At 64.5% G+C, this 20,844-nt stretch overlaps 4 protein-coding genes across 10 annotated transcripts in view; all 4 read right to left on the bottom strand.

Annotated features, from left to right (window-relative positions):
• Positions 1 to 874: 874 nt before the first annotated feature.
• Positions 875 to 9,575, bottom strand: LOXL4 (lysyl oxidase like 4). 3 transcript variants are annotated; one of them, XM_062001906.1, is made up of 15 exons: positions 9,496 to 9,575; positions 5,760 to 6,058; positions 5,383 to 5,561; positions 5,016 to 5,227; positions 4,515 to 4,553; positions 4,163 to 4,391; positions 3,831 to 4,014; positions 3,437 to 3,591; positions 2,967 to 3,134; positions 2,605 to 2,767; positions 2,243 to 2,486; positions 1,869 to 1,984; positions 1,652 to 1,788; positions 1,404 to 1,515; positions 875 to 1,291 (listed from the first exon to the last, which is right to left on the bottom strand). In XM_062001906.1, exons 2-15 carry the CDS (start codon positions 6,034 to 6,036, stop codon positions 1,221 to 1,223), a joined length of 2,286 nt encoding a protein of 761 aa, XP_061857890.1. In that variant the 5' UTR covers positions 6,037 to 6,058; positions 9,496 to 9,575; the 3' UTR covers positions 875 to 1,220. The 3 variants fall into 3 exon arrangements, with proteins under 3 accessions (XP_061857890.1, XP_061857888.1, XP_061857889.1); XM_062001904.1 differs by lacking the exon at positions 9,496 to 9,575 and adding an exon at positions 9,199 to 9,267; XM_062001905.1 differs by lacking the exon at positions 9,496 to 9,575 and adding an exon at positions 6,551 to 6,628.
• PYROXD2 (pyridine nucleotide-disulphide oxidoreductase domain 2) lies at positions 9,228 to 13,545 on the bottom strand. The gene is made up of 16 exons (XM_062001913.1): positions 13,368 to 13,545; positions 12,904 to 12,923; positions 12,580 to 12,673; positions 12,435 to 12,508; positions 12,179 to 12,325; positions 11,897 to 12,050; positions 11,641 to 11,702; positions 11,458 to 11,555; positions 10,893 to 11,034; positions 10,667 to 10,801; positions 10,497 to 10,569; positions 10,237 to 10,393; positions 9,963 to 10,117; positions 9,723 to 9,829; positions 9,496 to 9,616; positions 9,228 to 9,316 (listed from the first exon to the last, which is right to left on the bottom strand). The coding sequence occupies exons 1-16, from the start codon at positions 13,543 to 13,545 to the stop codon at positions 9,246 to 9,248; spliced, it is 1,788 nt and encodes a 595-aa protein (XP_061857897.1). The 3' UTR covers positions 9,228 to 9,245.
• HPS1 (HPS1 biogenesis of lysosomal organelles complex 3 subunit 1) lies at positions 12,811 to 19,353 on the bottom strand. 4 transcript variants are annotated; one of them, XM_062001908.1, is made up of 18 exons: positions 18,988 to 19,353; positions 18,773 to 18,915; positions 18,432 to 18,540; positions 18,072 to 18,232; positions 17,891 to 17,993; positions 17,686 to 17,790; positions 17,533 to 17,602; positions 17,356 to 17,423; positions 16,650 to 16,817; positions 16,399 to 16,575; positions 16,260 to 16,327; positions 16,005 to 16,127; positions 15,846 to 15,910; positions 15,531 to 15,676; positions 15,347 to 15,460; positions 15,142 to 15,224; positions 14,723 to 14,927; positions 12,811 to 12,923 (listed from the first exon to the last, which is right to left on the bottom strand). In XM_062001908.1, exons 1-17 carry the CDS (start codon positions 19,303 to 19,305, stop codon positions 14,765 to 14,767), a joined length of 2,184 nt encoding a protein of 727 aa, XP_061857892.1. In that variant the 5' UTR covers positions 19,306 to 19,353; the 3' UTR covers positions 12,811 to 12,923; positions 14,723 to 14,764. The 4 variants fall into 4 exon arrangements, with proteins under 4 accessions (XP_061857892.1, XP_061857893.1, XP_061857891.1 ...); XM_062001909.1 differs by lacking the exon at positions 12,811 to 12,923 and having other exon boundaries at positions 14,623 to 14,927; positions 18,988 to 19,125; positions 19,207 to 19,353; XM_062001907.1 differs by lacking the exon at positions 12,811 to 12,923 and having other exon boundaries at positions 14,623 to 14,927.
• A 190-nt stretch (positions 19,354 to 19,543) lies between these two features.
• Positions 19,544 to 20,844, bottom strand: part of HPSE2 (heparanase 2 (inactive)) — a 111,595-nt gene continuing 110,294 nt past the window's right edge. For both annotated transcript variants that reach the window (XM_062001912.1, XM_062001911.1), the window contains one exon: positions 19,544 to 20,484. In XM_062001912.1, coding sequence (XP_061857896.1) covers positions 20,319 to 20,484 — 166 coding nt within the window. In that variant the 3' untranslated portion in view covers positions 19,544 to 20,318. The remainder of the gene's footprint in view (positions 20,485 to 20,844) is intronic.

Here is a 20,844-nt window from a genome sequence, read left to right as displayed (position 1 = left end):
ACGGCGTAGCGAGCCTCTGCCGGCACGCGCCTCGCCACGGCCCCTGGCCTCAGGCCACCCCAGCGCCTCACCGCCGGCCCCAGCAGCTCCTCCACGTGCGGGGACCGTCACATGTGGGTGCAAGGCAGCCTGTCTCGGCTGTGCAGGGCCGGGGAGGGTGCTGGCAGCCCCCCACCCAGGGCTGACGTCTGCCGGCAAGGTGGGGCCGGGCAGGAGCGTGCAGGGTGGGTGGCAGTGCCCGCAGTTGACTCACCGGGGCCGGGCAGTGCAGAGCCGAGGCTGCTGCTGAGTGTTCCCATCTATTTTCTCTTTTTAAAAAATGCTAGAAACCGCAGGAGGAAAGAACCACAGCAAGCAAGGGCACGATGTCCTCTGGGTCCCCACCCTGTTCCTGGGAGTAAGGGCTTTGAGGGGCAGAGCGGCCCCATCCCTGCTCCTGGGGCTGGGCAGCTGCCAGGGCAGCCCCTGGGAAAGCCCGGCATGGTGGCTGCAGCCGCGGCGGCTGGTGGGCTGGCTGCTGGCCCGTGCTGCCACAGAGCTGGCCCGCTCCCTTTGTGTACATGGGGTCAGACAGTTCAGGGCCAGAGTGTCCTGGCTGGTGAGGACTGCTGGTGGAAAGCTGGAGCTGCTTGGCATGAGCCACGGGCAGCCAGGCTGGGGGAGCTGCTGGCCCTGGATGGTGGGGAGGGGACACTGTCTGGCCAGGGGGATATAACCTAGACCAGGGTTGTTCCTGGCTGGGGACTGGCTTCTTAGTTGTGGTGGGAGAGAATGCAGGGGAAGGAGTAGTGGATTGGGGGCATTGATAAGGAGGTACCCCCTCTCCCATCACACAGCACCCATCTCCCATCGCACAGCACCTTTATTGAGGACATCTGCTGCACAGATGGCAGAGGCTGGGGCCTGTCCTGAGCCTGCTGGGGTGGGGGTACTGGGGAGCAGGCTGAGGTAGTCATCCTGGGGGGCACCAGGGCCACAGAGGTGGGGGTTGCTGTGGTACCTGGGCCCCTCTCGCAGGTCCTGCTGGCCCCGTGGGGCTGGGGGGCACCGGGCACTTCCTGCTGGCGCTGGTCCTCATCGCCATTATCTGCAGCAGCGGCAATAAATATAGAAGTCTTTGAGTTCCTGAGCTCAGTCAGATGCTGCTGGGGCACAGGGGCCGGGGTGCTGGAGGCGGGCTGTCAGGCAGTGCTGCTGGGAGCATGCCGGTGCCAGGGGGGTCACACAAGGTTGTTGGCCAGGCGCTCCCGTCGCTCCAGGTCGCTCACCACCTCAGCGCCGTAGGCATCACCTGGGGAGAGCCGTGGCGTGGGTGGGGGGCATGTGGGAGCTGCGGCCCCCCAGCCCCACCGCATGCCCCCATGCTGCCCCGCTGTGCCTCCTCTGCTCCCATCCCTCCGTACTTGTGTGGCAGCCATGCATCCAGACGCGCTGCCCGTCATACTTGCACTGGCACCGCATCACGTTGTTGGAGAAGTCCGACTCAGCCACCTCGTGCTTGGGATTCACAACCACCTGGGCAGGGTGAAGCGCAGGGCCGTGGCATGCACCGTGGGGTGCAGAGCGGCCCCCTGATGTGGCAGTGTCCATGGAGGGTAGCCCCCAACCCCAGGCTCCAGTGGCTCGGAGCCCCCCGTCTCCATCCCCTTACCTGGAAGGTGTAGCTGCCCGGTGGCACATCAGTGATGTCGATCCACTGACAGTCGATGTCATGGCGGTAGGTGTCCCAGCATCCCACACTCACCCCCTGCTCCCCAAAGTTGGCACAGGCAAAGCGTCGCTGCAGCCCTGTGGGAGGGAGGTGAGGGAGGGATCCCTTGGGGAGCAGGAGCGAGGGGTTCACTGGCAGCTCTACAGTTGGCACCTACCCTCAGGGCAGTTGGTGTCTTCCAGGCAAAAGCTGGCTTTGTGCCCTTCAGCCACCTTGGAGCCATTGAGCGTCAGCAGGTCATAGTGGGTGAAGACCTCGATGCTATGGAAGTGCCTGCAGGGACAGGGGCTGACTGTGAGGCTGGTGCCCAGACAGGGAGCACACGGATGGCCCAGATGGGAGTGGGCAGCACCCAGAGGCTCTGAGCAAATTACAGCCTTGAAGCCAAATAAAGCTGTAATGACAGTGCCAGCACGGATGCTGCTAATTACCCCGGGTGGGCCAACCTCTGTGGGATGGATGCCATCGTGCCCTGCCTGGCTTGGGAAGGGGAGCAGCTCCCTGCTAGCCCCCTGCCCGTGTGCCACTCACCGGTGGCACTGGTGCCAGGTCCACGCGTGACGCCCCATCCTGGGTCGGAAATCGGCTCTGCCAAGGTTGTGGATCTGGGAGGAGAAGCGGAGGAGGCGGCGGTGACCGTAGGGCCAGTGCATGTTGTCAGCAGAGCGGGAGAGGCAACGCTCCTCATGGGCACAGTACAGCAGCTCCAACGGCCGGTCCTCCAGGTAGGCTGTCTCCTGCACCAGCTGGGCGTTCATCACCAGGTCGGGGGCATCTGGCATGGAGGGCATGGGCAGGGATGAAGCAGGTGATCCCCACCCCGCATATTTCCCCCCCAGCTCCAGCTCTCTGTGCTAGGAGGAGGGGTCATTCCAGGGGCTCCCGGTACTCACGGGTGGTGCAGGTGACCCCCGCCGAGAAGCGTCCCCCACCGCTGGGGCAGTGGACAGGGCCGTGGTGTTGGCACTGCTGCAGGGCCAGCTCGCTGCCGGCACAGCGCACCCCGCTCAGCACCACCCGCGTGGCATCGGGGCTCCCTGACCAGTACCACGTCTCCTGGGCAGAGGAACACAGCGCTTGGAGCAGCCCTTGCACCCTGTGCCAGCACCCATCCCACCTCCCCTGCCCCAGCACTGCTGCCAGTGCTTGTCCCTTTGGGATGTGCCATCCCAGAGCCCCCTGTCCGTCCCATGCCTGCTCCACACACCCCGTTAGACCCCTTGCAGCCCATGGCCTGGGCTGGGACCCCACTCACCTGGAGGGCATGGCTGGCAAAGCCCAGGCCCAGTTGCCTGCAGACCACCATGGCCTCATTCAGCCCCCACTGGGCACCGCAGACCGCACCCCATTGCAGCCGCCCCTGCACCGGCACCAGCACCTCCACCACCCCCTCCTCGGGGCTGCGGCCCCCTGCTAGCCGCACCTGCAGGCAAAGAGGGGCTGAGATACAGCGTGGCACAGACCCCCAGCTCTCCCACTCGGTGCTGCAATGGGGCAGGCAGCTCCATGCATCCAGCTGAATATTTCCTCCACCTTCCTCCTCCTGAGATCACTTTTGTCACCAGCTCATCCTGCAGACACCCATTAATGTGCTGCTCTGTGCTGTTCCCCTCACTTGAGCCATTCCAGGCTGCTCTGAGCATCCACACCAGGATGATGACCCTATGAACTTGGGGGACAGGGGCTGGGGCTCCCACAGGTTCTGGGGAGCAGGCAGGGCCTCACCTGTCTCTGGAAGTCCATGTGGGGCACGTGGCAGCGGACAGCAGCGTCGGCCTCATGCCGGCACCCACTCCGCTCGGCATCCTGGAAGCGGCACTCGCCCAGGGAGCGCTCATGGCCTGTGCACCGGACCTCGCTTATGTGGATGGGCCCCAAGCCTGGAGCAGAGGGAGGGTCAGTGCTCCTGGCTCCATGCCCATCATGGAGCAGGGAGGACCCTCATCCTCCTTTCCCCAGTCTAGGCATTCCCTGGGGGAATGGGGCTGCCTGTGGCAGGAGCAGCCAGGAGAGCCCCATCCCACAATGCTCCAGCAACACCCAACAAAACAAGGGCTTTTCCCATTGTCCCCTCCGCCCCGAGCGGCACCCTGAGCCCCCACCGTGCTGCCCACCTCACCTTGACCCATCTGGGCTCCTGCCAGGGCCTGCCTCGCCGTCCCGTAGCCCAGCTGCCGGCACACCACGCTGGCCGCGGCCAGGTCCCACTGCTTGTCGCACACAGTGCCCCACTGCCCGTGGCGCAGGACCTCCACCCGGCCCTCACCAGGGTGGGTGCCCGCTCGCAGCCGCACCGGGAGCGCCTGGGCATGGGGAGCACCCGGTCAGTGGCTCCAGCGCATGGCCACCCACCTGCACCACGGGCACAAGTGCAGACGGAGTGGTTGGGTGCTGCCCGGCTTTGGGATCCTCCGTCAACAGGACGGGGCATGGAGTTGTGCCAGGGCTCACCTTTCCTGGGGAGGCTTTGCTCCTGCCCTTGCCCTTGCCCTTGCCTGTACCCTTCTGGAAGGCAGGGCCAGGGAGGCAGCTGACGATGGCGTGCATGCCACGGGGGCAGGCGGGCTGGTGGGGGGCTGGTGGGGCCACCTGCATGGGGCAGTGGGCCAGGTGAGGCTCTGTGCCCTGGCACCGCACCCTGTGTACCCAGAAGGTGTTCTTCTGGATGAGAGTCTTCAGGCTGCCGAGGAAGAGGAGCAGGGGCTGGCATCAGCTTGGACACTGGAGACTCCCCCCAGTCCAACATCCATGCTGGATGCCACTCAGGGTGCCCCTGCTCATCCTGCCCAGAGCTGAGCCCTACCTGGAATTGGGGTCCTTCAGCTTTATGTTCCAGAGCTTCCTGTGGGTGCATAGAGCCAGGAGGTCGAGGGGGGCACGCTGACCATGCAGGGCTCCAGATGTCCCACCCCATCATCCCTGCCCTTGCCAGCATCCTGTAGCAAGAGCTGGAGCCATGGATTCCTCCCACGTCATGGCAGGGTGAGGACAGGTCCTCTCCCCACTGGCAATTACCGTGCCAAGCCCGGCTATGCCGTGTGACCCAGCGGGACTGTGCGACTCCTGGCATGAGCAAGGGCTCATTATGGGCTGTATTTATAGCCCTAGCCCAAGGCAAGGGTGGAGGGGCCAAGGGCCTCTTGCCTTTCCTCTCCTTCCACCCACACTTTGCTGGCCATGGCTAGTAACTGTCCCCACCTCTGCCCCTTGTTAAGGCCCCAAGGGGACCCAGGCATGGCCAGGCCATACCAGCACCCCTCACACCCGCTCAGGTGCATCCCCCTCGGCTCTCCCGCATCCCTACCGGTAGAAGCTGGTGTTGAGGTGCTTCTCCCGGGGGAAGCCCAGCATCCCACAGACCACACGGCTGTTGTTCCAGGTCCAGCTGGCATCACACACCTGCCTCCAGCGCCCATTGTACTTCACCTCCACGGCACCCTCTGTCACTGGCACGCTCAGCTTGGCCCGTGCCAGGACGGGCTTAAGCCGCACCTCCTCCAGGCTCAGCCCCAGCACCTGCCACGGTGGGTGCAAGGATGGGCATGGGGGCTCCAGCATGGAAGGCAGGGACAAGTTCAGGACAGGGACAAGGGGAAGGGGCCAAAGAGACCTGCTCCAGTCCCTTGGTGTACCCTGTTGGGCACAGGGGAATGCTGTGGTAGCCCACTCACCTCTCCCAGATGACCAGAGGTGGTGGCCTGCAGGGGGCTGCCAGGTAGGCGCTGTCCTGAGCACACCACACCTGCGTCCTCGCCATGGTGGCAGTCGCTGGTGCCCCAGCCATTGTGGACACACTCTGCCAGGGAGCCCTCACTGCCCCCACACTGCACGTTGTCCAGCCAGATGGGTCCTGGAGCACACACACAGGCCTGGGGATCACTGTTGGAAGGGTCTCCATCTCCCTCCCCAGCACCATGGGCTTCATCTAGTGCCTTTTGCAGGCTGCCCACATCCACAGCCTCCCAGGCAGGCTCCTGCAGTCAGTGCCAAGCACAGTGCCCTTGCCCTTGCCAGGCCCCCCTGACCCCCATTCCCCACCTGCCCCTACCTTCCCCCTGGCCGTAGGTAGCACTGTGTGTCCAGGTGATGGCTGCAGTGTAGCCCAGCTGCCGGCAGGCAACGGTGGCCGCGTGGAAGTCGAAGCCGTCGTCGCAGACGGTGCCCCAGCGCCCCTGGTACAGCACCTCCAGCCGTCCCTCCCCGGCCGGCCCTCGCGGCCCCGCCAGCCGCAGCCGCACTGGAGCTGGCTCCTGTCCGCTCTGGGCCACCCAGCACAGCAGCAGCAGTGGCAGCAGGATGGGGGTCGTGCCAGTGGGCATCGCCATCGCGGTTTGGGGAGCGAGATGCCTGGAGACAGCCCAGCACAGAGCCCTTGGGGACCAGGGCAGAGTGGGGCGTGCTGTGGTGGCCCCCTTACGCCCCAGAAACTGGGTGATGGTGGAGGGACATTGTGCCCTCTTGCACGCCACCGACACCCCCGTCCCTGTGCTGTAGAGGATGCAGGGGTCGGTCCCTGCCATGTACAGCTTGCAGCACCCCCCGCCCCGGGGACTCAGATCCAGCTCCACACCCAGCCTGCCCCTGCAGAGGTCACCCAGTCCCAGTACAACCTCTCCAGGTACTCACAGCCCTGCCTGCCCCATGCTTCAGGTCGCGAGTCGCAGAGCCCCCTTTAGCCCCCCACCTGAACCCTGTGCCTGACACAAGGGTCCCTACCCCATCCTGCACACAGCTCCAGTCCCCCATCACCTCTCCGCCCGAATCCCCGCTCAGAGCATTAGAGAGGTTGCTGCCACCCCTCTCCAGATGCCCAGACCCGCCCCCGCGGCCGGTGCTCACCCTGCCAGGGGCTGGCGGTGCGGGACAGGCAGCAGCGTGGGGCAGGCGCCGGCTCACGCCGGCCTCCAGCAGCTCTCCTGCTGCCGAGCACCGCCTTGCCGCTGCTTTTATGGTGCGGCGGGGGGGCCGCCCCGGGTGGGGATCCACGCTGCCCGCCCCGGCCCCGGCCCCCCCGCACCGTGCCTGCAGCCCAGCCCTGCACCCTGCCCCCGCCGCCCCGGCGCGAACCTGCCCCAGCCCCTGCCCCTCTAGCCCAGACTGGGTGTCTGAGTGCCACCCTACCTGCCATGAGCCTGGACACCCCTCAAGAATTAACCTAGTACCCCCGGTCAGGGATTCCCTATCCCCCAGCAGCACCACAGCATCGCGCTGGCGCCCAGCCACGTAGAGCATGGGTGAGAAACTGCCTCACTAGGAACACTTCAAAAGGACACCCCTTGCCCCTTCCCACCTCACACAGCAGCTCAGGTGGGTGTGTAGGCATGGAGTGCTGGGGCTGCTGCAACAGAGTCAGGACTTGGGAGGGCACAGAAACCAAGGGACACTGTGGGGTGGCACCAGGAGCCCAGAGCAGGGTCCCGCTGGAGCTTGGGGCATCACCTGGGCCACCCCTGAGCCAGGCAGGCAGCGGAGGTCCCCACGGGATGTGGAGATGGGGGATGCTCCCCCTCCCGACCTGCCCTAGGAGCAACTGCCGGCTTGGGTGCTGCCAGTCCCCGGGGCACTCCACTGCCCGCCCGCCACGCTGTGCCACGCTGTGAGACTGGGATAAACAGGAAGCCTTGTCCCCTCGCCGTGGCCAGGGACCGGCCAGGAATGTGCCGGTGGCTACCGGGCTGTTTGTTTGGAGTCAAAGCAGCTGGTTCCTGCCGGGAGCAGCCAGGATCAACACGGCCGGGAATAGCCCGTGAGCTCATCGCCACGTCCCACGGGAGACTCCAGCATCCCTGGGCATGCAGTCGTGCACGGCCCCGGAACCCCTTAGCAAGGCACCCTCATCCCAGCCTGATGCCCCAGCCAGGCTTGGAGCACACTCTGGAGCCTCTCCTGGGGAGGGGGGCGGGTGTCCCTGGGCAGCTCCAAAAAGCCCAGGGAAGGGTAGAGCTCAGGCCAGCAGCAGAGGTCGTGACTCATTTGTGTTTTGACATTTTGGAGCTCAGTTACTCAAGTGCGAGGCCATGAGCTCCTCCCGGGCCTCCCCCAAGGCAGTTGCCGGCAGGGGTGCAGGGCAGGCGGGTGCCGGGTGCCCTCTCCCAGCTCTGCCTCTGCTGCTGGGGGCAGCAAGGAGAGGCAGCGGGGGCTCGGTGGGCTCGCCGACACCTGGGATGTGCTTCCCTCCCCCCGCAGCAGCGAGGGCACAGCGTCCTGCTGCTCAGCGTGGCCGTTGCAGGTCGGCAATGTCCCCCCCCGGCTGTCAGACACCCCTCGGGGGTAGCTGGCTGCCAGCACCCGGCCGCGGGGCAGCCAGCAACTGCGGCCGCTAAAAATAGCGTGGTGGCAGGAGGGCAGCCCCGTGCGCGGGAAGCTGCGGGCAGGCGTGCGGGGCTATTCTCAGAGGGCTGCGGGACTATTCCTGGCCGGTCAATATTGATTCAGCCAGCTCAGGTGCAACAGCTCAGCCTGGCAGCACCCTATTTAGCGCCCGGCGAGAGGCGAGGCGGGTGGCTGAATCGGCAGCATTGTCCCAGGGAGGAAGAGGGCAGGGAGAGGATGTGAGCTCTGTAATCTGCAGCGAGCGGCTCCGGCAGCAGCGGGGGAGAGCGGCACACCCCGGGCCGGCCGCTGGCTGGGGCCGAGGGGAGGGGGGCGGCGGGAGCTGCTGGGCTGCGCGGAGCATCGGCCCGGGGCAGAGGGGACAGGACCAGAACCCCTGAGGCAGCTCCCGGCAGCAATGAACCGGGGCGGGGAGGGAGGCACGGGGGAGCAGCTGCCAGTCCTGGCTCCTGCAGGCTCTGAGCTGCTGAGGCACACAGCTGCTGCACACACAGCCCCCGAGAGCCGGGGGGGAGAGGGGGGGAACAGGGGACAGTTGAAAGCTCCAAGTAGTTCCATTGTCCCCTGCTTGATCCAGGTACTCTAGCGTTGGGCGGCTCTAGCCAAATAGCCCTACGTGTACCTGAGCTTGCATCAGGGAGCAAAAGAGAGGGTGAGGGACTGGCTGTCTCAATTCACTGCTGTGGGACATGTCTGTCCCCCCTGACAGCTGCCCCAGGACTGCATCACCAGCCACAGTGCATCACCAGCCACAGTGCAGAGGGCACAGTGCAGCCTTCCCCTCCCTGTGCTGCTGTGTTGGGAGCTGCGCAAAGAGCTGAAAAGCCACAGGAAGAGTGCTCAAGACAGAGTCTGGGCCAGGATTTATTTGCACAGGCACAGGCAGGGGCTGAGAGAGGCTTGACATAGCCACGATGGGCACCTGGGCAAGGCTGGGCTGCGGTGAGCTGGGAGAAGCCACGTGTTCATGGTGACAGTAGCAGCTGAGAGCACAAGGGACCCTGTCAGCCTATGACTTCCAGCTCTCAGGGGATGCTGCTGCCCTGCAGTGCCTAGGAAGTGAGTTAGGGCCGGACCAGGCTCTGCATGGGGTCAACAGGGCTCACTGCAGGCACAAGACTGCACAAGCAAAGTCTGTGTCACTACTGCCTCACATGTTCGGTGCCCCTTGGCTCTCCTGCATCCCTATCAGCAGATGCCATCACAGGCGCCCGAAGTCCTTGAGGGCCACCTGGGCAGCATTGCGTCCCGCTGCTCCCATCACTCCTCCTCCTGAAAGGTACAGGAATGGGGAGATGGGCACCAGCAGAGCTGTCCCCCTGCCTTTCCCATACAAGGGCAGAGAGAGGAGCAGACACCCTCTGCCCCGTGCTGCCCTTGCACCTCTTCCACACACCCATGCCCTCCTCCTGCAGCACCCCAGGAGGGTCCCTGCTCCCAGCCCTGCTCACCAGGATGGGCTCCGCTTCCACACAGGTACAAGCCAGGAATTGGGGAGTGGTAGCCCGAGTAGGATGGTGCTGGTCGGGCAAAGTACAGCTGGTCCAGAGACATCCCTCCATGGAAGATGTTCTGCAAGTAGAGCTCTGTGTGAGCTGCCTGTGCCTAACCCAGAGCTGTGTGCCCACGGGTGCTGGCACTGGACCGATGCTCAGAGCTGAGTCCTCACAGTACCCACCCCGCCAGGCAGCCCAAAAATCCTTTCCAGATCTGGTGGTGTCAGGATGTCCCGTCCGACCACGGATGCCTTGAACCCCGGCGCATAGGCTTCGATACAGTCAAACACTAGAGAGGGATGGAGAGGCTGGTGGGGCAGCTTGTGGGGACATGGCACCCCCTGAGCAGCTCCAGGTGGCTCTGCCCACAGGCAGGGACTCATGCCCCTGCTGTACCCCAGGTCTGTGGATGCATTATGTACCTGTGTCCGCGTAGGCATCCCTGGCCTGCTCATCCCAGGGCCGCCCCACTGCCAGCACGGACGGGGTGTACTGGGTAAAGAGGGACACAACGTGGCAGCCCCGTGGGGCCAGCCCTGGGTCCAGCACCGAGGGGATGCAGAGTTCAATCATGGGCCTGAGGGAGCAGGACACCAGGCAGGCAGAGAGGGAGCCTGTCACCTCAAACCTCTTCCCCCAGCAGCAACACCCTGCCCCTTGCCCAGGATACTGAGGTGTGCTGCTGCAGGCTCGTACCTGCTTGAGGGGTGCCCGTGGGCAGCCTCGGTGAAGGCCTGGTGCAGGAGGTGGGTGCCCTCGCAGTTGAGGTGGATGGAGCACTGGTGCTGGGGCAGGGGCTGGCCGTCACGGGCGTTGGGGGCAGCCAGGAAGCTGGGCAGCCGATCCACTGCCACTGGGCATGGGAAGGGGAAGCAAGCTGCAGCCTCATGCTGAGCCTGATACAGTGTCCCATGTCCCATGGGGACAGAGGCAGAGGTGGCCCCCTCAGTACCTACCATTGATCTTGGTGACAGGGGAGCGGGTGTCAACCTGCCGGATCTGCTGGACAAAATCCTTCGGCAGCTGCTCCTGGGGTGGGAGATGTGGGCATGGAGTGAGGCAGCAGTGCAGCTGGGGGACAGACACCCCCATGCCAAGGCCCCCACCAGCCCCCTGTGCTCCTTACCTGGGGCAAGAGCTCCAGGAAGGTGATTTGGGGGGAGGCATTGGACAGCACCAGTTTGCTCCTCACCTCCGTCCCGTCCTGCAGTGCGACGCCCTGCGCCCGCCCATCCCTGCCCAGCAGCACGTGGCACACGGCCTGGGCAGGAGCAGGGCACAGGACTTCACCAAGAGCATCCTGGCTGCCTGCAGGCTGCACAGGCAGCTCACTGCACCCAGACACCCTGTACCTTCTCAGCAAAGATGTGGGCTCCCCGGGCAGCTGCTGCGCTGGCAATGGCTTGGGACAGGGCCCCCATCCCACCAGCCACGTAGCCCCAGGCCCCCCGCCGACCCTCCAGCTGGCCCATCACATGGTGAAGCAGCACATACCTGTGATGGCAGGACCTCTCATCACCTGCCAGCCAAGAAGATGGGTCTGTCCCCTGCACGGGCATAGTGAGGACGGTGCACCAGGCCCCATAGATGGGGCCACAGCAGCTCATAGGATGCTATCTCAGTTATAGGAAGCATCCACCAGTCAGGAATTGCCCTGACCTGGGGACAGAGGTGTTCAAACAGCAAAGAGGTAGGTGGGGACCACTTGGAAGAGTCATATGGCAGGGATGGGAGGCTTCCTCTTTGCCCAGCCCCAACCCCTGAGCCACCACGGCAAGGCTGAGCAGGCAGTGAGAGGAAGAGGCAGAGGGGCAGGGCACAAGGTACCGAGGTGCCACAGAGCCGAGGAGCTGCCGGCACAGAGGATGGCACCGGGGGACCGTGCAGCCATGAACTGCAGGGGGAAGGGACCCTCACCCGCTGCCAGGGGTGTGGGGGCTGGCCATGGCTCCAATCACTGCGTCAGTAGCCAGAGTCGCCTTCAGGGGCTCCGATTCAAACCACTGATCCAGGATCTGGCCCAGGAGAAAAAGAGAGCACCAGGCTTGGAGCAGGCAACAAGGCAACCAGTGGGTCCCCACCACTGCTGCCAGCACTCACCTTAGAGATGGGGGCTGTGAGCACCTCATAGTAGCGGGGCAGGTCCCGCCCCAGTGCCAGTCCTGCGAGTGGAGAGGTGCTATGAGACCTCCATGGCTCTGCCTAGTTGGGTTTGGGGGTCAGCTGGCAGGACAGAGGTGGGCCAGTCTGGCAGAGCCTGCCAGCCTAGCTAGGGCTTCTGAGGAGTGTATGCCCTGGGAAGCCATAGCTGTGCATCACCCATTGCAATCAGGGACCCCTGGCATCCCAGATGTACCTGCCTGCAGCAGGGGCCACAGGGTTCGCAGGGCCCTGAGCCACTGGAGCGGGGAGCTGTGCCCCAGGGCAGCAGTATCTACAGGGGGGGCATCCAGCAGTGGGTCGAGAGCTGACACCAAGACCCCCATGAACATCTCGTACTCAGGGTAAGCCTGAAAAGAGACAGAGCGAGGACAACAGGGACTGCACCATGGTGGATGCAATGGATATCCCACCTAGGAGCATCCCTGCCACTCCTTGGGCAGGACTTTGCCATGCCAGGTGCATGCCCACATGGTACCTGGGCATCCTTCTGGGAGAACTGGGCAATCTGCCGCTGGGTCTGGGCCATGTCATGCCCCAAGAGGAGAGAGCGTGGGGGGCTCTTGTCCTCCAGCAGTGGAGTGAAGGAGTAGGGGTCCCGTGGGAGCACCCTCAGACCATGCCGCTGCAAGAGAGGGGTGGCAGGACCCACGCTGTGGGCACAGCCTGGCAGCAGGCTCACCCTGACAGCGTGCTGGGAGGTGCTGGCAGCCTGGTGAGATGGGTGCAGGTACCTGCAGCTCCAGCTCGGTGTAGATCTGCGGGCGCAGCAGGCTGAGCAGGTACGATGCCCGGGAGAACTTGAAGCCTGGAAGATGTGGGGTGGTGGGGGGCGCCCATGCCCAGGGCTGGCGGGGGGCAGGGAGTGTGCAGGGGTACCTGGCACGATCTCCTCCGTGACGGCCGCACCACCCAGCACGTGGCGTCTCTCCAGCACGGCTGTGCGCAGCCCTGCCTGCTGCAGGTAGGCAGCCTGTGGGGAGCAGGGCACCACACTGCCCGGATGGCCGTGGGGACACGGCCTCAGCACCCCAAGCACTCTCTGGCATATGGTGCCCCCGTCACCAGGGAGGCCCTGCTCGAGCCCGTGGCCCCACGGGCACCACCACCAACACCCTCCATTGACTAATGATGCAGACTGTCCCCAGTTCCCTGCTGTCCCCGGGGGTGGAGGACAGACAGCACTCTACTCCTGCTACTTACTGCCACCAGTCCGTTGTGCCCTGCAAGGAGAGAGGGAGGTAAGCAGAGTCCTGAATCAGGATGGCCCCATGGCACAGGGCACACTGCCATGCCTGGGGTGCAGGGCTCTCACAGCCTCCCAAATAACAGGGTGCTGGAGATGGGGATACAAGTGACAGGGGGCATCCTCTGCTGTCCCTATAGGCAGCGCTGGCCTGACAATGCAGGGGAGGGGGACAGATATGCTCAAGGCAGATGCCCTGGCTGTGCCCTGCACGCTGCAAGGCTGCAATGTGTGCCTGGCCCTGCCAGCTCCCTGCATCCCCCCTGGCACAAGGAGCACACTAGAGATCTGCAACATGCCCAGCAGCACTGCTGTAGTGCCTACCTGGCCACTACTCGCCCCTCCTGCCCTGTGGGGAGAGCAGCTGGGGGTTCCCACTGTCTCCCCACCGCCCAGCCCCAGCTCCCTCGCCCCGTGGTACCTGCCCCGATCACCACCGCGTCATACTCCCGCTGCAGCCGCTCCGCAGCCTGGGCATGGGCCTGTCGTGCTCCAGGCAGCCTCAGGGACAGACGGCAGCCCTGCAGCCAGGAGGAACGGCAGCCCATGCTGAGCCTTGCCCAGAGCCTGGCTGCCATCCCCCTGCAGTGCCCGGCCATGGCTGCTCTGTGCCTGGCAGCCTGGACTTTGCTTTCACGGCAGAACTTTTCCCAAGGCTTCCAGGCACGGGCGGGGGGGGGAGCCAGGGCAGGGGACGCCGTGGCACAGCGACAGACGCTGTGTCCCACAGCTCATGGAGAGGCTGGACAGCACAAGGACACACATTGAGCACTGCCCTGATAGTGCTGGCCCTGGCAGAGCCTTGCTGGGAGCTTGCAGGGTGTCCATAGAAATCAGCCTAAATGCTGAGAAGGCACCAGGCTTGGATCCTGCCTGGTGCTCAGTGGGATGCCAGGTACTTCTCAGCCTGTACCCCAGGAAGACAATGGGCATACAGGGGAGGGCCTGAGAGCATCCCAGCCCCTGTTGTGATCCAGAATTTGTGGCTGAGGTGACTGGCCAAAGAGCACTGTGGGCCAAGGTCCCCCTTTTGAAGGCAAACCCCAAACACAGCCCTGAGAGTGGCAGGAAAAGGGGCTGAGCTCAGTCCTGAACCCAGCACTATTGCTCAGCAGGGCAAATTCCTGCCCCGGAGGACGGGGCAAAGGCCCTATCATGGTCCAGTGCTCCCTCCCCCTTCAGTGAGCACCACAGAGCAACAATGGGCAGCAGTTGCCAGAGTCCCTCAGGGTTGGCCCCATCCCCAGCTGTGCCCAGGGTGTCTGCATGTGCACCAAGCCCAGACCTGCCTGGGAAGCACGTGAGCTGCCTCAGCTTTGCCCCTGCTCATAGCCGAGCTCAGCCCTGCAGGTGCCCAGAGGCCAGAAGCGGGGGGAACGGGGTGCAGGACAGGCTGTACCTCCCAGAGCCTTCCATGCTCCTGAGGGCCCCACATCCCACATTTAAGGGGAAGGGGGATGGATTCTGGGCCACTTCTCCAGGCCAGTTTGGCTACACCACTTTGTTCCCTGGCCAAGGCCTGGCGGCGATGCCAAGCCAACGTTATAAATCCTGCTTTGGAAATGCACTTTTCAGCAAGACAGTGATTTGCCAACAAGCTCTCACAGCCTCACTTTCTGCCTGTCTCCAGAGGCTGCTGGGTGCCAGCAAAGCCGGGGGGGGAGCAGGGAAGCAGGCAGCTGGGCTGGAGGACGGGAAGACTGCCCACGGCTGCCTGCGGCCACGGCCGACAGCACACAGACACCGAGAGAGCAGCCCAGCACTGGAAGCACCCACATGCCCACTTTAATCCTGGCCCCTGAGGTGGCTGGAGGCAGCTCAGAGCAGGGGGATGCGGGAGGGCTCCCAGAGGCGCCGGGCCAAGTCACAGGCTTGCTGCACCACGAGCTCGGAGGGGATGATGCCCAGGTGCACAGTCAGCAGCTCATAGCACTTCACCACCTCTGCCTGGTGGTTCTTGCTGTAGTAACGCAGCAGCTTCCTGGGGAGGACAAGATGGAGACTTCACAGGCACAGTGCAGACTGGCACCCCCTTTCTAAACCCCTGGGAAGTCCCTGGCAAGGGCACAGTGCTGGTCCACCAGAAGGACCACGTCACTGGTACTAGCTTGCAGCGGCAGCATTGCTGATGGGGACTCCCAGGCCTGCACAGCCCTGAGCCTTGGTGCCAAACTGCAGGGCTGGGGCCTGCTCACCTGTAGTAGTCTCCTGCCAGCATCCCAATGGGAGCGGAGTCATCCGAGAGAACCGGCACCTCCATCACCTCCAGCTTGTAGCCCTGAGAGACGACAGGAGCAGGGAAGGGACCACTGAGGAGCCAGAGCTGACTGTGCCCACAGTCCTGCTCCCTGCCCCCAGAAGGTGCTGGGGAGCTCACAGTCCCTTCCTGGCCCCACGTACCAGCTCATTCTCAAACCAGAGGAAGTAGGAGCAGCAGTAGTCGCCATCCTGGAGCACGAGCGTTGTGTAGCCCTTCTGCAGGTATCGCCGGGCTAATGTGATCAGGGACCACATCTGGGGGACAAAGGGCACATGAAGCTTGAGCAGAAAACCCTCTGCTTGTCCTTCCCTCCATGAGCAGTACCTTCCTCTTGATGAAGGTGGCCAGAGGACCCTTGCCCAGCTCGGAGCTGGACTTCTCTGCCACGCTGAGTGACGGTGCCATCATCTGCCCGGCTGTGCGGTCCACATAGATGAAATGCACCAGGCCAGGAAAGTCTTCCAGGTATGTGAGGTGGGTTAAGGGTGTCCAACAACTTCAGTGCCCTTCCAGGACTGCCCCTGAGCCTTGGGGAAACCACCTTCGCCCACCACACTCCTCCCCTTGGGCCCGGTGCTGAGAAGCCCCACTCCCACCTCTGCCCCCGCCCAGGGACCCCTCCTCGCCGGGCTGGGTATGACACCATGGTGATATTGCGCCTGCTCTTCACCAGCAGAAAGTCCCTCCAGTCCAGCAGCTTCTCCCTGTCGAGAAGTGGCGTGGTGAGAGGCCGTGATCACCTCAGGCCCCAGCACAGCTGGGTGTGGGGCAGAGCCTGGGGATGCCCCATCCACTCACCTCATCAGTTTCTGGGCACGGTCCCGCAGGCCCTGGGACAGGCCGTGGCCGGCGGAGGTCAGGAAGAGCTGGCGGTACATGAAGCAGAGCTGCCGCTTCACATTGGCCACTGCCTGCAGCAGCCTGAGCCGGGAGATACAGATGGTGCCGTTTGGCCCCTGTGTCCCCAGTGCCATAGGGACAGTGGCACTGGGGTCCTGGCAGGGGAAGGTCCCCACCTGCCCCAGAGCCTTTCCCTGGCCACCCCATACTCACTCCAGGGAGCTCCCGGGCTCGCTCCGGGAAAATATCTTGTTCTTGAAGTCCACCCAGGCATTCTGCAACTAGAGAAATATGGGGCTCAGTGCTGGGCTGTGGGGACAGTGGGACAGGCTTCTCGCATCCCCACTCCCACCTGGATGTCCTGCCCACTCAGCTTCTTCACAAACTTGTCCATTCGCTGCCGCAGCTCAGCCAGGAATGGGTAGGAGCGTGGGGCTCCCGCCTCTGGACCCTCTTCCAGCTTCCTCTCCAGCACCAAGAAACCATCCAGCAGCTGGTACAAGGTGATGGCCACCTGGGCTGTGGGGCCCTGCCAGGGAGAGGATAAGTGGGTCAGCCAGGACCCAGCACCACATCTCTTCCCTCACCATAAAGGCCACTCACTTTGGTCAGGAGGACAAGGTTGATGCCTGGCCAGAGTGGGACACAGTGCATGGTGTGTGGCAGCAAGGGACAGTAACCTTCCCGCAGGCTGGCATCCAGGAAGATCCTTCTGGGGTTTGAAGCTTCAGGGACCAGAGGCCCCAAGGTCTGGAGCAAGTCCTCTGCCATCTGGGGAGAGGGGAGAGATGTTCAGCTCCCTGTGATGACGAGACAGCCCACAACCAACCCAGGATGCTCTGGAGGAACACAGCAATGCCCTGAAAGCTGCAACCAGGCATGACCAAACTGAGGGAGCTTGAGGGGCCATGCAGGAAACATCAGCAGTGAGGGAAGTGCCCAGGGATCCCAAAAGAGCAGTAGATAGAGGGGAAGCTGCTTGTAAAGACACTGTTGCAAACACTTTATGCCAAGTGTAGTGCTTACTTGCAGGACTGCAGAGGGAAGCGGCCCAGAAAGCCCAGAGGCAGCAGAGGGAGACACCAGACTGCTCTGAAGAAGCCCTGGCCCCTCTGTGCTGGCAGCTCTGGGCAGGAAAGTCTAAGGAATGCCTGAGAAGGTGGTCAGAGCTGTCACAACGTGAGGGAAACAGGGCACTCGAAGCTGTAGCACAGCAAGAGGCGAACGATGAGGAACAGAGATCCCAAAGAGCGCCAGGAAAGGCTGAGGTGGAGTGGAGCCAAGAGGGACTGCAGGAGCCCCTGCTCACCTGAACATCTGCAGCATCTGCCTCTCCCATGCTCAGCATCTCAGCATCCTCCAACCAGCTCTCACTGCCTGCAGGGAGCACAGCAAGTTGCTCTCTGTGCCAGCCCCCCACGCAGCCCCAGAGCCTCTGCAGGGCTGGGTGGCACAGCACAGGGCTGCTGCCCAGCTGGGCACTCACTCATACTGTGCCTGCCTGGCGAGGGCTCAGGTGTGTAGTAAACCTCAGGCACGGAAAGATCGTCTGTGTCCTGCCAGCAAGAAGGGTTGCATCAGCGACAGGAGTGACACAGGCAGCCCAGCCAGTGTCCCACTCTGCAGCTCCCCATCCCACCTGATCATCCGAGTCCTTCTCTGCAGCTCCCTGGGAGCCAGGGCCACTCACTGGGATGCTCTCACTTCTTTTGGGTCCCTCAGGGTGCACCTTCTCCGCTGTGGGCTTCCCAAAAGGAAAAAGAATTAAGCCTCAGCTGCGAAGGTATCATCCCCCAGGCACACCTTGAGCTGTGTCCCCCCTTCTGTGCCCTGCTGTGGAGCACCTGGGAGCCCAGCTCCTCTTCAGTGCTCTGGCTGGGGTACAGGTCCTGCACCAGGAGGATGAGGACGAGCAGGTCAGTCGGGCGGATGGAGCTGGCATTGCGGCTATGGGACAGAGAAGGGAAGGGTCAGGTGGGAGAGCAACTACCCTGGGGAGGGTGGCAGGATTGAGGCTGAGCACACCTGGAGTAGAAGGCCAGCAGCTTGGTGTGCACCAGGAGGAAGGCATGGCCCACCTCGTCCCCTCCACGCTCAGGGCTGGTGTTGATGTACTGCACCACCTGCCGCTCCAGGAACTCGATGCACTGCTCACACAGCTGAGGGTGGATCAGCCGCTCCACAGCCTGGGGTGCAGGTGAGGGGCAAGGCTGCTGAGGGCCCTCAGACCCAGCCTCACAGCCCCAGGGGCAGGTCTGAGCTTCCACTGCTCCAGGAAGCTGCCCCAAAGCTCCCGGCCCAGAGCCTTTCCCCACGTTCCGGGACTCCAGACTGCCTCACACTCAGGGATGCCCCAAAGGTGAGGGAGACCCCAGGGCACGGTACCTCCACCGCAAAGCTCTGGTCCTCCTCCCGTAGGCGGCTGTAGGTGTCCAGCAAGCTCCGCAGCAGGCTCCAGACACGCTCCCGCTGCTCTGAATCTGCCGGCCGCAACCTGCAACAGCCACAGAGCGTGAGCTGAGCGCTGGCCCTCCCCTTCCTGAGTGGGACAGGCACCCCAAAACAGCTGCAGCTCTTGCTGCAAAGGGGTCGCTCCCAGCCTGGGGATGCCCACTCCCACCCCCCTCGGGTTGCACAAGGGCACTGCTTGGCAGCTCCTCCCGCAGCCCTGGGTGCCAGCCCCTCCCGCAGCCCCCGGGTGCCAGCCCGTGCCCGTTCCCACTCACTCCTTGCGGATGAGGTGCGAGTCGAGCGTGATGAGGCCGCAGTGAGCCTCCACCACACGCCGCAGCACGAACAGCGTCCGGCGCAGGTCATCCTCGCTGTCCGTCCCGTCGCCGCTCACTGCGATGTACAGGCAGTCCCCAAACTGCCACGGGCAGCGGCGTCAGCGGCGGGCGCGGCCGGGGCGCCGCGGGCCCGGTGCCGTCCCGTCCCTTACCATGTGCAGGACGTGGAGGTGCCGCCCGCGCTCCGTGGCGAAGCAGGTGTAGGTGTCACCGAGCTTCTCCAGCAGCGCCGCGCAGGAGATGATGAGGGGCGCGAAGAGGGTGTTGAGGCTGTCCTCCAGCGCCGGGGCCTGGGGCACACGCTCGCGGGTCAGTGCCCACGCGTGGCCGCGCCCCGCGCCCCCCGCCCTCCCTTCCCCGTCCCGCCCCACCTGCCCGGCGTGGGGCGTCCGCAGCCGGCGGAGGAAGGCGGCATCGGCCCAGTAGAAGAGCAGCTCGGCCGCAGTGCTGGCGATGAGGACGCAGCGCATGGCCCGGCCCGGCCCGGCCCGTCCGGTGCCGCGGCCCCGGGACCGCGCGGCCCCGCCCGCCCCGCGCCGCTTCCTGCTCCGCCGCGCGTGACCGGCGCGCCCACGCGCAGCGCCCCCGCTGGCCCGGCGCGGCCCTGCACCGCGGCTCGCCGCCGGCCCCGCTGCCCGACGCTCCCGGACCCGGCGCCGCTCCCGCTCCGTGCCGCAGAGAAGAGGCCGGCGCGGTTGACAGCCCAACTTTATTACACCTCCGGGAGCACCTCGGCGCGCCCCGGCTGCTCCTGCCCGCGGCGCCGCCCCTCTCCCGGGCGGGACACGCTCACGGCCCGACGGCCGCTCCCCGCCCCGGGGGGGGGGGATGCCGGGGCTGCCCACCGGCCCCGCTGTTCCGCTCCGGGCCGTATAATTTACTTATGAACATTTCCAGCCGCAGACCCTCGACCCTCGCCCGACCGGGCGGACGCCGGCGCCCCGTCTGCCGTCCCGCTCCGCCCGAGCATCCCCGCGCCTGTCCCGGCCGGGCTGGCGGCAGAGGGAGCTGCTTCCATGCGCTTGCTGCACCGACACTGCCCGCCACCCGGGAGGGCGCAGAGGAAACGGAGACCCGGCCACCCTGAGGGGCTGCGGGACTGTGGGGGGAGGCCGGGAGGGTGCCCATCCCGGGCTATACCAGGGCTCGGCACCCGAGCCCTCCCCGGCTGCCGGCGACCACCGGGCCCCGGGTGCTTCTCGCAGCTTGCGGGATGGACGGTGGCAGGCCCTACAGTTTTGCTGTTGCACCCCTCCAGCAGGATGGTGGCCATGGCCAAGCAGCCAAGCAGAGCTCCGCGATCACAGGGCAGGGGAGGGTGCCAAGCCAAAGGACATCCAAGGTGTGAGGGCGAGGGCACAGCATGATGCCTGCCTGATGTGGCCCTGCTGCGAGGCTGCGCAGGCTGCTGAGGAGGCAATGTGTCCTGGGGAGCACGCAGGGGCAGAAGAGCAAGGCTGGCAGGTCCGTTCTGGGCCATGGGCTATCGGTACCGACAGGCCAATGCATTCACGTTCTTCACCACATAGAAGCTCATGGTCAGTGGGGGAATGACCAGGGTGCGGCCAGCCCGCAGCGGACGAGGCTTTAGCTCGGGGAGGGTCCCGTCATCCACCATGGCCAGTGGCTGCCCGTTGAGCTGGACCGACCTGTGGGACCAGGAGATTGTGAGGGCAGGGGAATCATCGATTATTGGGTGGCAGCCCCAGCTGCCAGCATTGCACATAGAATCACTTTGGTTGGAAAAGACCTTTAGATACTCAGGTCCAACCCCTCACCTCACACTGCCAAGCCCAGCACTAACTCATGGCCCTCAACTATGTGTCTTTTAAATTTCTCCAGGGATGGTGACTCCACCATCTCACCGGGCAGCCCGTGCCAGTGCTTTATAACCCTCTCAGTGAAAAAGTTCTTCCTCATCTCGAATCTAAACCTCCCCTGGTGCAACTTGAGGCCCTTTCCTCTTGTCCTATCACTTATTACTGGGGAGAAGAGACTGATCTCCACCT

The sequence above is a fragment of the Colius striatus genome, chromosome 8 (assembly GCF_028858725.1).
Source record: "Colius striatus isolate bColStr4 chromosome 8, bColStr4.1.hap1, whole genome shotgun sequence".
NCBI classification, from domain to species: Eukaryota; Metazoa; Chordata; class Aves; order Coliiformes; family Coliidae; genus Colius; species Colius striatus.
The sequence above is the reverse complement of the archived record's forward strand: the minus strand, read 5'-3'. Positions and strand labels throughout refer to the sequence as shown.